This window comes from Plectropomus leopardus, chromosome 3 (genome assembly GCF_026936395.1).
Source record: "Plectropomus leopardus strain MGB_pleo_1.0 chromosome 3, ASM2693639v1, whole genome shotgun sequence".
Lineage (NCBI taxonomy): Eukaryota > Metazoa > Chordata > Actinopteri > Perciformes > Serranidae > Plectropomus > Plectropomus leopardus.
This window is the reverse complement of record NC_142178.1, coordinates 32,491,871-32,505,825: the sequence shown is the minus strand read 5'-3', so window position 1 is coordinate 32,505,825 and position 13,955 is coordinate 32,491,871. Positions and strand designations below refer to the sequence as shown.

Here is a 13,955-nt window from a genome sequence, read left to right as displayed (position 1 = left end):
AACTATGATTTTTTTTCCTATTACATTTTAACAACATAATATACTATGACTTATTTCTGAATTTTTATTTATTTATTTATTTTTATTACAACATACTATAATATGACTTTTTATTTTTGACATACTATGCTATAACTTTTTAATGCTATTTTTTTTAGTTAACATTTTGGTAGGCATGCTATACTATGATTTTTATGCTATTTTGGACAACATGCCACTCTGACTTTTATGCTTTTCTGAAACACATACTACACTATGACTTTTTCATGTAATTATGGGCGAAATGCAATACTATGACTTTTTACACTAGTTTGAATGACATCCATTTCTATTTTTTTTTAATGTTATTTTTGACAACATGCTATACTATGAGTTTTTAATGCTACTTTGGATAAAATACAATACTATGAATTATTTAATGACACTTTTTACAACATACTTTTACTATGACTTTTTTTGTCACTGTTTTGTGTAATTTTTACAATATACTTAAGTATGACTTTGTTATTGCATTTGTATAACACACCATAGTATGACATTTCCATGAAATACTATTGAATGACTTTCTTTGACATGCTATACTATGGCTTTTTTAGGACGTTCTATCCTATCACTATTTTACTGAACTATTGAAGGCATTGTATACCTTTGACTTCTTTTTTATTACACTTTATAAGACACAGTACTACACTATGACTTTCTATATGACATCTTCATGACATAGGATAGTATGAATTCTTTCTTAGATCTTTTAAGACATCCTTTTCTTTGACTTTTTTAATTACATTTTTGTGACATAATATACATACACACAAGTTTTTTGTGCACACCTGCACAGAGGCAAACACAGTAACACTCTAACATTAATTACAGGCTTGAGAAACCAGAAAGGTTTTGAGCTCAGCTTTAAATTTAGATGCATTTCTCACAGATTCCAGCTCAATTGTCAGATCATTTTAGGGAAAAAATAGACTGTGGACCAGGTGGATTGGATCACAGGTTGTGTTTTTGACTGTAATGACATAGTATGGCCACTGAATGGCAGCAAAAATCTCTCTTTTAAAGAGAGCTGCTTTTGTTTAAATTCTGCTTCACTGCAATAGTGACATGACAACAACAAATTATGTGCGGTATATGAGAACCCAAATAACAACTTCAAAAGATAAGAATAGATACTTAATTCAGCAGGGTACCATGGTAGAGATCAATTTTTGGATAATGTGACCAATTCATGATCATATCCTAAACAAAAAACAATATATCTTATCTCACAGCATCAGCCCAAATGAGTAGCTTCATGGGAGAAGGCGTAATCTCTAACAGAGCAGTGCAAACACACTGTACAGGTGGAGGGAAAATAGAATAAAATCTTGTGCAATAAGGTCAGATACTAAATACTATCTCTATGAAGCTTATAATGTCCACCTTTTTTAGGAAATTATATGACAGTAACACTTAAAGTATTTAAAAAGGAACAGAAAGTTAAAATAATGCAGAAATCAAAAACAAAAAAAGACAGAATAAATAAATAATAGTAAGAGCTGGTAACATAAATAAATAAATGTGTCACCCCTCTTCAAATTAGCTCTACTCAAGCCTTCCTAAATTGTTGCTAAAGGGCACATCATCAGTAGTAATTATAAGAGGAGACAGTGGCTAAATCATTTCCCCCATTTCATTCCTCCCAACCGTCTGAGTTTTTCTATCTGAACTGCCAACCTTCCGGTTATTAGCTGCTCTTACTTTCTTGTCTAGCCTTCAGGCTTTTGTCACCCACCAAATTTGTTACAAGTGGCAGTCCCCGGTGATATCGCAGCGTTGTGTGTGCTTCGACCTAGTTTTAGGGCAGACATGAGTTTGTTCTCTGACTTATTAAAAATGGCTGGCATGCTTAAGTGAGAGCCTCTCCCGTTTCCCCTGCACTTGAACAGTCTGACCTCAGCCCACTCTTCTATTATTCACAGCTACAGATCTGACTCAGGCAGACAGGTGTGTGTGTGTGTGTGTGTGTGTGTGTGTGTGTGTGTGTGTGAGTAAGTGCATGTCTGTGTTCAAGAGAGACAGAATGAGAGAAGGGCATATTGTGTGTGTGTGTGTGTGTGTGTGTGTGTGTGTGTGCGTGTGCGTGCATGCGTGTGTGTGTGTGACACAGACACACTGTGACAGAGGAGGGTGTGAGCCCCTCAGGATTCCATACAAATAAACAAGCTTTCAGGTCTAAAAATCTGTGACGGTCTCTGAGACACCCAAAATGTTTTGAAGAGAGCCAGCAAAAACATATTTCATGTACTCAGATTCTCTAGTGCTGCTGTGAAATTTATAATTTACTACTACTAAATATAATGAAAAAAAAAAAGTATTTGTATCAAAAGAGCAAAAAACTGTCAATCTAATGCGATTTCTGTATTAAACTTTCTTGGACCAAAATCAAAGCCTCACCCTAATCTTGATAAAAATCTAATTATTTGATTTTAGCTGATGGCTGGTGAAAATGTCATTAATTTTGTAAGTGTTTAGTTATTACTACAATGTATGACTTCATGATGGCATGAGATTAAAAAAAAGTCAGGGGATCACTAAAAATAGTACTTATTCTAACACAGATTGAATTATTTTAACTTAATATACATTTAATACAACATACTTACATTAAATTCTGCTATGTAGTTACATCTACATCAACTAACCCAAACTACGACTTTTTTCCTAAACCTTATCAGCAGGGGCATTAATTTAGGAAAACAGTCCTGTGGGCCTGAATAGATACCCATGTGAGCACACAGGGTGTATAGTTTGGAGGACTTGTTGTATATTCTGAAACCTCCTGAAAAGATTTCTTGTGAGCAAACTAAGATTTTAAAAGTCAAGAAAATTTACAGATCCTTTGAAATCTGAAGCAACATCACTTCTCTTGTGTTCTTTTTTTTAAGTTTATTTCATATTGTAATGAATTGTAATTGTGTTGTTCATAATATTGGCCATGTAATGTTAAAAACTGCATAATCATGTCTTTCATATGGTGCCTAGATGAAGTTTCAATTTCCTACTCATGTCTTCACAGCACATCCAGCATCACTCTCTTACTCGACCACACGGTCACGGTGCACGCACACAAGGCACTGAGCTGAGAGAGGATGAGAAAAAATGACAAGTCTCCCTGCATGCTCTGCAGCATTTGTTCGGTTTGCTGTCACATCTCTTGACACCATATTTGCGAAAACAAATAGCAGAAAAGTTCTGCCACAAAACTATATTGTTATATATACCTGCACATTTTTAAGTGGGTACGTGGAAATCTAGATGCTTTCTTGGTGGGAATACAGCATGTACTGTACCTGCGCATCACAAACTACACTACTGGTCTGTACTAAGTTTCCTGGCAATCCATCCAGTAATTTGTGGAATTGACCAGCAGACTGACAGACAGTATAACAATGGTATCCTTGGAGCCATGCAACAGAAACAAGAGGAAATGTCTGTATGGAGTCTACATATACTATTATTATATTCATAGAGATTTTGACTGAGTTGTAGTGGTTGCCTTGTGCCACAGGGCAATTGGATCCATCTGAGTGAACATTATTTACTAAGCTCAGCCCTATACACTCTGAATCCAACCTGACCTGAATTTATATATCAGGTACTGCAATTTAAAGTCAAGCAAATTGAAATACACAATAAAAACTCATTCTGAGCAACATGCAGAGAGAGTGAAGAGTTGCCTTTGTTTAGTATCGACTTTGGATGTGAATACTTTATTTTCTGTGACGCTTGTGTACAGCTCCACTAGCAATGAACAAGAAAAGATTGAAAAGGTGATTATGGGAGCACTCTGGGGATTTTTTTTTTTTTTTTTGGTTTGTTTGTTTTGTTTTTGTTTATGGCATGACTCAATTTTCTGCTTCACATCTGTTATCACTGCTGTGAATTGAAGCTCATCTGGATGGAAAGACTGAAACATACATTCTGTACAAGGTCAGTCTCACATACATTCTTAATGAAGCAACCCCAGGTTGTGCATCATGGGGAAATTATAGGGTGGAGTCCAGGCTCTGTGGCCGCAAGCAGCTCTGGAAGAGAGCTAATCACGCATCCAGTTACTGATTGAACTGCCAGGAAAACAAAAGCAATAAGATGACTGTATCTCACCTGTGCTATCCCCAATAACGTCACAAACACAGACTGTGCGTGTGTGTGTGTATGTGTGTGAGCCTTGTCACTTTCTGGCTACATGAGTCAAACTGCCAGTAGCACTCTAGCAGTGTGAAAAGGTTGTTGTAGGTTCTACAAAACATGCTCTGTTGCTCACTTGAACCTTCCCATTTTAAGGTGTGATATTTTGTTTCGAAGAAAGCAGAACCTGATTTGAGCACGACCTTGACCTTCTACATCCTCTACAAATCAAGGTACACTGTCTGAGTGAAAAGTTTTATAATATGTTTGCTCACTTAGACACAAGATGAGACAACAACTAAATGGTGAAGCATTTAGCTTGACTTAAGCAGTTTGCCAGAGAAATGACTCCAAATATATGCAAATGTTGCTTCTCGCACGCTGGATGTAAATAGGCACTAGTTTGTAAACACAGTTCCTAAATCATCCATCCATCCATTTTTGTCCGCTAATCCGAGGACGGGTTGCGGGGGCAACAGGCTAAGCAGAGCACTCCAGGCGTCCCTCTCCCCAGCAACACTTTTTAGTTCCTCCTGGGGGACCCCAAGGCATTCCCAGGCCAGATGAAATATATAATCCCTCCAGCGTGTTCTGGGTCTGCCCTGGGGCCTCCTACCAGTAGGACGTTCCTGGAACACCTCCAGCGGGAGGCGCCCAGGAGGCATCCTGATCAGATGCCTGAACCACCTCAACTGACCCCTTTCGAGGCGAAGGAGCAGCGGCTCTACTCAGAGCTCCTCACGGATGTCCGAGCTCCTCACCCTATCTCTAAGGCTGAGCCCAGCCACCCTCTGGAGGAAGCTCATTTCAGCCGCTTGTATCCGCGATCTCATTCTTTCGGTCAGTACCCAGAGTTCATGACCATAGGTGAGGATTGGAACATAGATAGCTCTTTCTTCTCCATGACAGTCTGATTGCAACTCCTGCATCACTGCGGATGCCGCACCAAACGGCCTGTCCATCTCACACTCCTTTCTACCCTCACTCGTGAACAAGACCCCGAGATACCTAAACTCCTTTGCTTGGGGCAGCAACTCACTCCCCACCCAGAGGGATGAGTCCACCATTTTCCAGCAGAGAACCATGGCCTCAGATGGAGGTGGTGACTCGCATCCTCGCATCACTTCACACTCGGTTGCAAACCGCTCCAGTGCATGCTGAAGATCACGGTGTGATGGAGTCAAAAGAACCACGTCATCTGCAAAAAGCAGTGACTCAATTCAGATGTCCCCAAACCAGACCCCTTCCTCCCCCTGGCTGCGCCTTGAGATCCTGTCCATGAAAATCACAAACAAGATCAGAGACAAGGGGCAATCCTGGCAGTGGCCAACACTGACTGGGAACGTGTTTGACTTCATGCCGAGTATGCGGACACAGCTCCCACTTTGGTTATACAGGGACCGAATGGCTCGCAGAAGCAACCCTGGTACCCCGTACTGCCGCAGTGAAGGACGTGAAGGCAAGGTTCAGGAGTTCCTCAAAGTGCTCCTTCCACCGTTCGACAATGCCAGAACTTCCTTGAGGCCGACCGAAAGTCCTCCTCCATGGCCTCCCCGAACTAACAACAAAACACCACTTGAGTTTAGATTGGGTAGGCCGTTCCTCCCAATCACGCCCTCCAGGTTTCTCCGTCGTTGCCTATATGAGTGTTGAAATCCCCCAGAAGAACTATGGAGTCCCCAGTCGGCACACTTTTCAGGGCACTGCCCAGAGACTCCAAGAAAGCTGGGTACTCTGAACTGATGCTGGGTGCACATGCACACACGACAGTCAGAGACCTCTTCTCTGCGACTCTCAGTCGCATCGAGGTGACCCTCTTGTTCCCTGGGGTAAACTCCACTCTCCAGGGGTATGGTTCCAGAACCAGTGCTGTGCGTCGAGGTGAACCCAACTATATCTAGTTGTTACCACTCAACCTCCCGCACCAGCTCCAGCTCCTTCCCTGCCAGAGAGGTAACGTTCCACGTCCCTAGAACCAGTTTGCGATGCTGAGGATTGGCATGCCCCGGGAACCCGCCCCCGCCTGCTACCGGGCCCCATGGGCAAAGGCCCAGCCACCAGACGCTCGCCAGTGAGCTCCCTCCCCAGGTCTGGCTCCAGGCAGGGGCCCCAGTGACCCCATATTGGGCGAGGTACCCTCTACTTTTGGCCTCCACCAATGACTGCATATAAAAATGGACGTGTCTCATATTCCTCCCACTGTACAAAAGTGAAGCAAAAATATCCATATCATGTCAGCTGACATCTTATGCTGGTGATGTCTTTTAAAGCCTTTGCCACCAGCTAGTACAGGTTTTTGTTTAAACATTCGCACCAAAAACAACTTCCTGCTGCTACCTGAAAACTACTTTATGAAAGCAGTGTGAGTGAACCTTAAAATAATGTTGTGGTCCACACAGAAAAACAATGAGCTTTAGCTTCATAAAGCAGAGGGGATGGGGCTGTAGATTCAATTAATAATTGCCATTTCCATTATTATTTTCTTTGGCAGTATCTGCTTCACACCATTTCATTTCCCATACATGTACAGTACATTTAGATGTAACATGTTGAAGTATGCTGACACATATGCACTGGCATAAGTGTCAGCACGCACCACATGTCCAGCCGAGCTTGATGATGTTGTTTATGATATTTATGGCATGGGCTCGAGGGTGCCGTGTACTGTATATGTTAATGTGATGTGTGTGGTAAAGGGAGGGAGGGCTCTTTCAGTTGGACTACAAAAGACAACACAACACTGCACTGTAAATAAACAGGTGCACACATAAGTACACACATAAGCCTGCACTCTCACAAATACACACACAGGACCAACTCCAATCCCTGCAGGCTCAGCCAAAAGGACATTTACTTAATGTGAGCTGATGGCAGTCTACATACATGTGCAGCACAGTGTCCAGACTGAAGCCAGAGGGAGACAGAAAGACAAGGAGGGGAGGTTGGGGTTCCGCACTGAGGTTGGAGTGAATGGGAGAGTGATAGATAGTGAGGGCTTGAGAAGCGCTGCGGGCGTTCTCGTAATGGTCTGAGGACATCACAACATCTGATGCTCAAACTGCAAGAGAACAAAACAGAGACATGAAATAGGAAACAGACGAGGAGGAGAAAACAGACAGGATGATCAACCATGAATAAGTGTGTACAGCAGATGGGTAGAGGGTACAAGAAAGGAGACAATGGCAGGAAGTGAGAGTGGATGACTCAGAGAAACACAAAAAATGAAAAAGAACAATAAGACGATGATGCAAAGATGACAGGGGTGGCGCGTATGAGCAAGCTTAGATCATCAAAGCATCATCACACCAACAACTTGAAGCATCTACATACTAACGAGGCCACAAACTCATTCCCACACACACCTGCACATGCAAACACAAAGCAACATCTCATGTGACTGCAGTGTAAACGGTGCTGCCCTGAAGATGTTTCTTTCCCGCCAACAGCACCACACCGGAGCTCAGGCTGTCTCATTAGAGGTAATTACGGGATGCAATATGCTTTAACAACTGGCTACATGCACCAAAATTCACCACACTGGACTGCTGCCAAGCTGATTAAAGACACGTTCAGTGATGCGTGCTGACATGAATTTATTTATGACTTAATTCATCATCTGCGCCACTGCTGCACAGAAATGCTTGGAACTCAAAATAGCAACATATATTGTCCTTGTTATGAAATGTACAGTACAGCAGCTGATATCCCTGATTCTACAACTATTATTTAAGAGGGAAACAAGGTACAACATAGAGCAAAATAATAATGTGCAGATTGATTGGGCTCAACAGCTTTCTTTTTGCCACACAGTAATATTTATGACTTTTCTGTGGACATTTCTGTAAACCACATTTATATTTATAGGATGATTTTTCTGTAATGATTTCTTCAAGGATGGAGACACCCGTTGATCAATCAATACACGTTTAATACAAGTATAAATATACAATTATGATAACAATTACAACAAATACAAGTATCTAATTAAAGATGAAGGCAACGGTGAAAGGGCCCTCGCACCCCACGTATGTCGAGGTAGTGGTGAACTCCAGCTAAAGCTGTTCATTTCTGTGAAAGTCGGATAATGCACGCAGAGAGTTTGGACCCTGGAGATATTTCATGATGTTGTACTTCCAGTGCCCACTAGCTGGCACTGGAGGGCACAAATAAATTTCATGTCATCTCAGTGTATGTCATTTGTAGACCAAATCATGACAACTTCATTTAACTTAATTTCTAAATCAATTAATTAATTAATATTAAAACAAAAAACTATTTGGAATGTTGAGTTTGAACCTTAACCAGGGCAGGTATGTTTTACGGGCTGCCTCCTAGAGAAGAGTCTGAAGAGCAACTTAAAACATAGTTGAAATGTCTCAAGGTATAGCTCAGTACGTTATAGGGCTTGCCTGGAGACTATGAGATCATTGGTTTGAACCTCACCCAAGACAGGTGAATTCAGTTGTCCAAAGCAAAGAGATATCTTTAAGGTAAAAGACAGGTGAAGTGTCAGATGCATTGGCTCGGTCTGTTAAAACACTTACTAATAAACCATGAGATTTCAACTTTAGGTTCAGCAGAATGTCGAAAACACACAAAGTGTGTGGAGGGTTGGCTCAGTGGGTAAATCAGGTGGTTGGTGTGCCTGACATAGCTGGTTCAAGTCCTGCCTGAAGCAGGTGAATTTGGTCTTTCATTGCATAAATAAAATCAAATATCAGCTGATATATCTGTCTGCTCTGCTGATAAAAGTCATCAATGACATACCTTGCAACAAACATTTAAAAAAACATACAATTGTCTCCTGGTCTCCTGAATTTTCATATGCTGAATACTAATTTTCCCTGCCAAGAACTTAACTGATATATAAGTCAGGTCAATAATCAACTGAGTTTTCAATGCATGTCACTACCGATACTGAGCTAAAGGGAATATCCAAAGTATGCAAAGTGTACAGAGGTTTGGCTCAGTGGTTAAATCAGGTGGTTGGAATGCCTGAGATTGCTGGTTCAAGTCCTGTCTGGGGTATGTAAATTTGGACTTTTATTGCATAAATAAAATCAAATATCGGCTAATATATCTGTCTGCTGTGCTGTTATAAGTAATCAATGACGTATCTTGCAACTAGCACTTCAAATAGTTAAAAAAACATACAATTGTCTCCTTGTCCCCTGAATTTTCTTATGCTGAATACTAATTTTCCCTGCCAAGAACTTAGTTGATTATCGACCTGACGCATATATCAGTTGAATTTTCAACAGATGTCACTGCCGACACTGAGCTAAAGGGAATATCGAAAGCTTATAAAGTGTCCAGAGGTTTGGCTCAGTGGTTAAATCAGGTGGTTGGTGTGCCTGAGGTTGCTGGTTCAAGTCCTGTCTGCAGCATGTGAATTTGGACTTTTACTGCATAAATAAAATCAAATACCGGCTAATATATCTGTCTGCTGTTCTGTTATAAGTAATCGATGACGTACCTTGCAACTAGCACTTAAAATAGTTAAAAAAAGACACAATTGTCTCCTTGTCCCCTGGATTTTCTTATGCTGAATACTAATTTTCTCTGCCAAGAACTTAGTTGATTATCGACCTGACTCATATATCAGTTGAGTTTTCAACATGTCACTGCCAATACTGAGCTAAAGGGAACGTCGAAAACACATTAAGTGTGTGGAGGTTTGGCTCAGTGGGTAAATCAGGTGGTTAGTGTTCCAGAGGTTGCTGGTTCAAACCTTATCTGGGACAGGTGAGATTTGATTTTCAGCATGACTCATACATTGGTCGAGTTTTCGAGAGACGTTACTGCCGTTACTGAATTTTGCCTTTCAACACCATATGACCCTTATATCATCAGAGCAGACATATATCAGCCGATATTTTGTTGTATTTATGCCGTAAAATATAATTTTGATGTAGACTCATACAGTTTTGACACTGATTGTTATATTGCAAATGAAATTTGGGCACGTAAGTTAAGTGATATATTGTTTTGGCCGATAAATTAAGTCAAGTGGTCCTGGTAAAACCAGTATCGGCAGATGCGTCTGTCAAAATAAAAAAATATCGGCCTGACTCATATATCAGTTGATTTTTCCACAGACGTCATGGCTGATACTGAATTTTGCATTTTAACATCATATGACCCTTATATCAGAAGAGCAGATCAATATATCAGTCGGTATTTATTTTATTTATGCCATAAAATACAGTTTAGACACTGATTATAATATTGCAGAACAAATTAAGGCACATAAAGATGAGTGATATATCGTTTTGGCCTATAAATCAAGTGAAGCTGTCCTGAAACAGGAAAAACCAGTATCGGCAGTGACGTCTGTCGAAAACACTACTGAAATATGAGTCAGGCTGATATTTTGGCAGGGAAAATCAGTATTCAGTCTATGAAAATTCAGGAGACAGGGAGACAATTGTGTGTGTTTTTTTTAACGGTTTTAAGTGTTTGTTGCAAGGTACGTCATCGATGACTGATATAAGCAGAGCTGACAGATATATCAACCAATATTTGATTTTATTTATGCCATAAAAGTCAAATGTCACCATGACACTTTGCATGTTTTCGACGTTCCCTTTAGCTCAGTGTCGGCAGTAACATGTTGAAAACTCAACTGATGTATGAGTCAGGCCGATAATCAACTAAATTCTTGGCAGGGAAAATCAGTATTCAGTATATGAAAATTCAGGAGACAAGGAGACAATTGTGTGTTTTTGTTTTACAAGATATTTTTCACTTTAATGATAGAGCAGCTGTAGAATGACAGGAAATGTGGGAGAGAGAGGGGGAATGACATGCAGGAAAGGACCTTGGGCCAGAATTGAACCCGGGCAGCTGCAAAGGCCTCAGCATACAGGGTGCACAGTCTAGCAGGTGAGCTATAGGCCACCCCACAATTATTTTTTTAACTGTTTAAGTGTTTGTTGCAAGGTACGCCATTAATGACTTATATAAGCAGAGCAGAGAGCTATATCAGCTGATATTTGATTTTATTTATGCCAAAAAAGTCAAATGTCACATGTTTCAGACAAGACTTGAACCTGCAATCTCTGGCACACAAACCCAATGATTTACCTACTGAACCAAACCTCCAGACACTTTGTATGTTTTCGACGTTCCCTTTAGCTCAGTATCGGCAGTGACGTGTTGAAAACTTGACTGACGTATAATTGTGCCACCCCAAAATTATATATTTTTTTAACTGTTTAAGCATTTGTTGCAAGGTAAGACATTACTTATATAAGCAGAGCAGACAGATACATCAGCTGATATTTGATTTTATTCATGCCATAAAAGTCAAATGTCACCTGTTTCAGACAAGACTTGAACCAGCAACCTCTGGCATACTAACCACCTGAGTTACCCACTGAACCAAACCTCCACACACTTTGTATGTTTCCGACGTTCCCTTTACCTCTGTATCGGCAGTGACATGTTGAAAACTCAACTGATGTATGAGTCAGGCTGATAATCAACTAAATTCTTGGCAGGGAAAATCAGTATTCAGTATATGAAAATTCAGGAGACAAGGAGACAATTGTGTGTTTTTGTTTTACAAGATATTTTTCACTTTATTGATAGAGCGGCTGTAGAATTACAGGAAATGTGGAAGAAAGAGGGGGAATGACATGCCCGAAAGGACCATGGGCCAGAATTGAACCCAGGTAGCTGCAAAGGCCTCAGCATACAGAGTGCACACTCTAGCAGGTGAGCTATAGGCCACCCCACCATTACATTTTTTAAATGTTTTAACGGTTCGTTGCAAGGTACGCCATTAATGACTTAAATAAGCAGAGCAGAGAGCTATATCAGCTGATATTTGATTTTATTTATGCCATAAAAGTCAAATGTCACCTGTTCCAGACAAGACTTGAACCTACAACCTTTGGCAGACTAACCAAGTGATTTACCCACTGAGCCAAACCTCCAGCCATTGCTTTCAATGTTCCCTTTAGCTCACCACTAGGTGCTCTGCCCTAATAAACAAGGACAACACAAATGAAGACAAATACAAAGACCAACTAATACGAACTATAAAATAAGATGAGTACAACAAAAAACAAAACTTATGCTTTAGTGAGTTGTGCAGCTTTTTAGGCACCAAACAAGAGTATTTTGTAGCAACCTGCTGCTTTTTCACACATAAAAAATTGTTGTTTTAGAGACATTGCTGCATTTCCTGCTGGGATTGTACCCCTAAAACTGTGTTTTTGAAGACAACACATGATCTTTTATATTTATAATATGATGCTGCGTTTCTGGCCAGGAAAGCAAGTGTTAAACCAAGAAATTGTTGCATTTCCAGTTGACATGCAACAAGAAAGGGGTATTTTTTTCACCTAAACCTAACCACACATTAATCCTAGTGTTGAAACGTAAAGTGAAGTGATAAAATTTTAACATATCCGCTGTATAATAATGTGTGAATTTTTGCTTCGGTGGTTTGCAGAAACATACAGCACCAACACTTGCAAAAGACGAAAAGGCTGCTAAAAGTGAAGAGTTTGAAGAAGAAAAATCCCACAGTAAAAAATTAACAAAGGCAATATTATTTTCAGGCGCCCACCTGAACTTTAATAGTACTCTTTTTGAAGGAAATTCTTTATTCCTGCTCAGATGCATTAGACTAACTCAAAAAAGGTTAACATTTAACATTTGCATGAGCAAAAAAGTTTTCCAAAGTTGCAGTGTGTTGGGATTTCCTGCGTCCTTGCTCATCCCTCCTTAGTCATAAGCCATAAAGCTGATGAGGATGAGCCCGAAATGACTTGAGGGGACAAACATTGACGAAGTTGACGGCATTGCGCAGAAGCAGCCAGCGGACAGGTGGCTGTCATCATCAGCGCACACGGAGGAGACAGGAAACGCGCAGAGGACAAGCTCGACATGTTTGATATAAAGATACAGCTGAGCGCGGAGAGAGGGGAGGAGAGCGGAATCCAAAGTGACTTTTGAGGTGACGGTCGCGTTGGAAACAAGGAGACAGACGGCATCGTGTGTGTCCGAGAGAGAGAGAGAGAGAGAGAGAGAGAGAGAGAGGGAGAGAGAGACAGTGAGAGAGAGAGAAAGAGAGAGAGAGAGCGCAGCAGCACCAGCAGTCTGACAAAGCTGCGCTCCCTCTAAGTTTGACATCCCCAGCGGGCTACAGAGGGAGTTGTGCTCCGTCGCTGCCATGGAGCCTCCGAAGTGTTTTGGATCTGTATTGATTGGATTTTACCTGTGGGCGACGCTCAGCTGTCAAGGTGGGTCACTGATGGAGCCTTCAGTCTGTTTTCTGTCTGTCAAAGGATGCAGAGACTGACAGAAAAAGCTGCAGCCGCGCACCTTTTCTTTGATATGTTTGACTTTTGCGCATCATTTCCATCAACATTTGTCAGAAAGATGAGAGCTGCGGTTAAGACAACTTCGGCTTAGTCTGGCTGTTCATTGCACATCTGGTGTGACAGAAGCATCTGTATGCACAACTGTCAGGAGGAGTAGATGTTTCTTAGGAAAAATGTAGTATTTGGTCAGAAAGACAATTCAACCCTTTAAAACCTGGAAAGACGTCAGTGTTCTTGTGCTGCGCTCAGACGCCTTTTACAAGCATTTAACGTGAGCAAATAAAAAGATGTGGAAAAGGCGATCAGCGACGTGGCATTGAATGCCCCACAAATTCAAAAAGAAACAAGTAAAGTTGATGAGGAAATGACCTTAAAATTATCTTTAAAACGTGTGAGAGAATCATTACAAATATTTCTGGGATAAAATATCAAGAAAACTACATTTAT

The 13,955-nt window shown here is 40.8% G+C and overlaps 1 protein-coding gene and 1 pseudogene across 1 annotated transcript in view; one reads left to right on the top strand and one right to left on the bottom strand.

The window, feature by feature from the left end:
- Positions 1–4,621: 4,621 nt before the first annotated feature.
- Positions 4,622–6,341, bottom strand: LOC148190031 (uncharacterized; annotated as a pseudogene).
- A 6,711-nt stretch (positions 6,342–13,052) lies between these two features.
- Positions 13,053–13,955, top strand: part of chrna8 (cholinergic receptor, nicotinic, alpha 8) — a 47,025-nt gene continuing 46,122 nt past the window's right edge. The window contains exon 1 of the mRNA XM_042485486.2: positions 13,053–13,427. Coding sequence (XP_042341420.2) covers positions 13,358–13,427 — 70 coding nt within the window. The 5' untranslated portion in view covers positions 13,053–13,357. The remainder of the gene's footprint in view (positions 13,428–13,955) is intronic.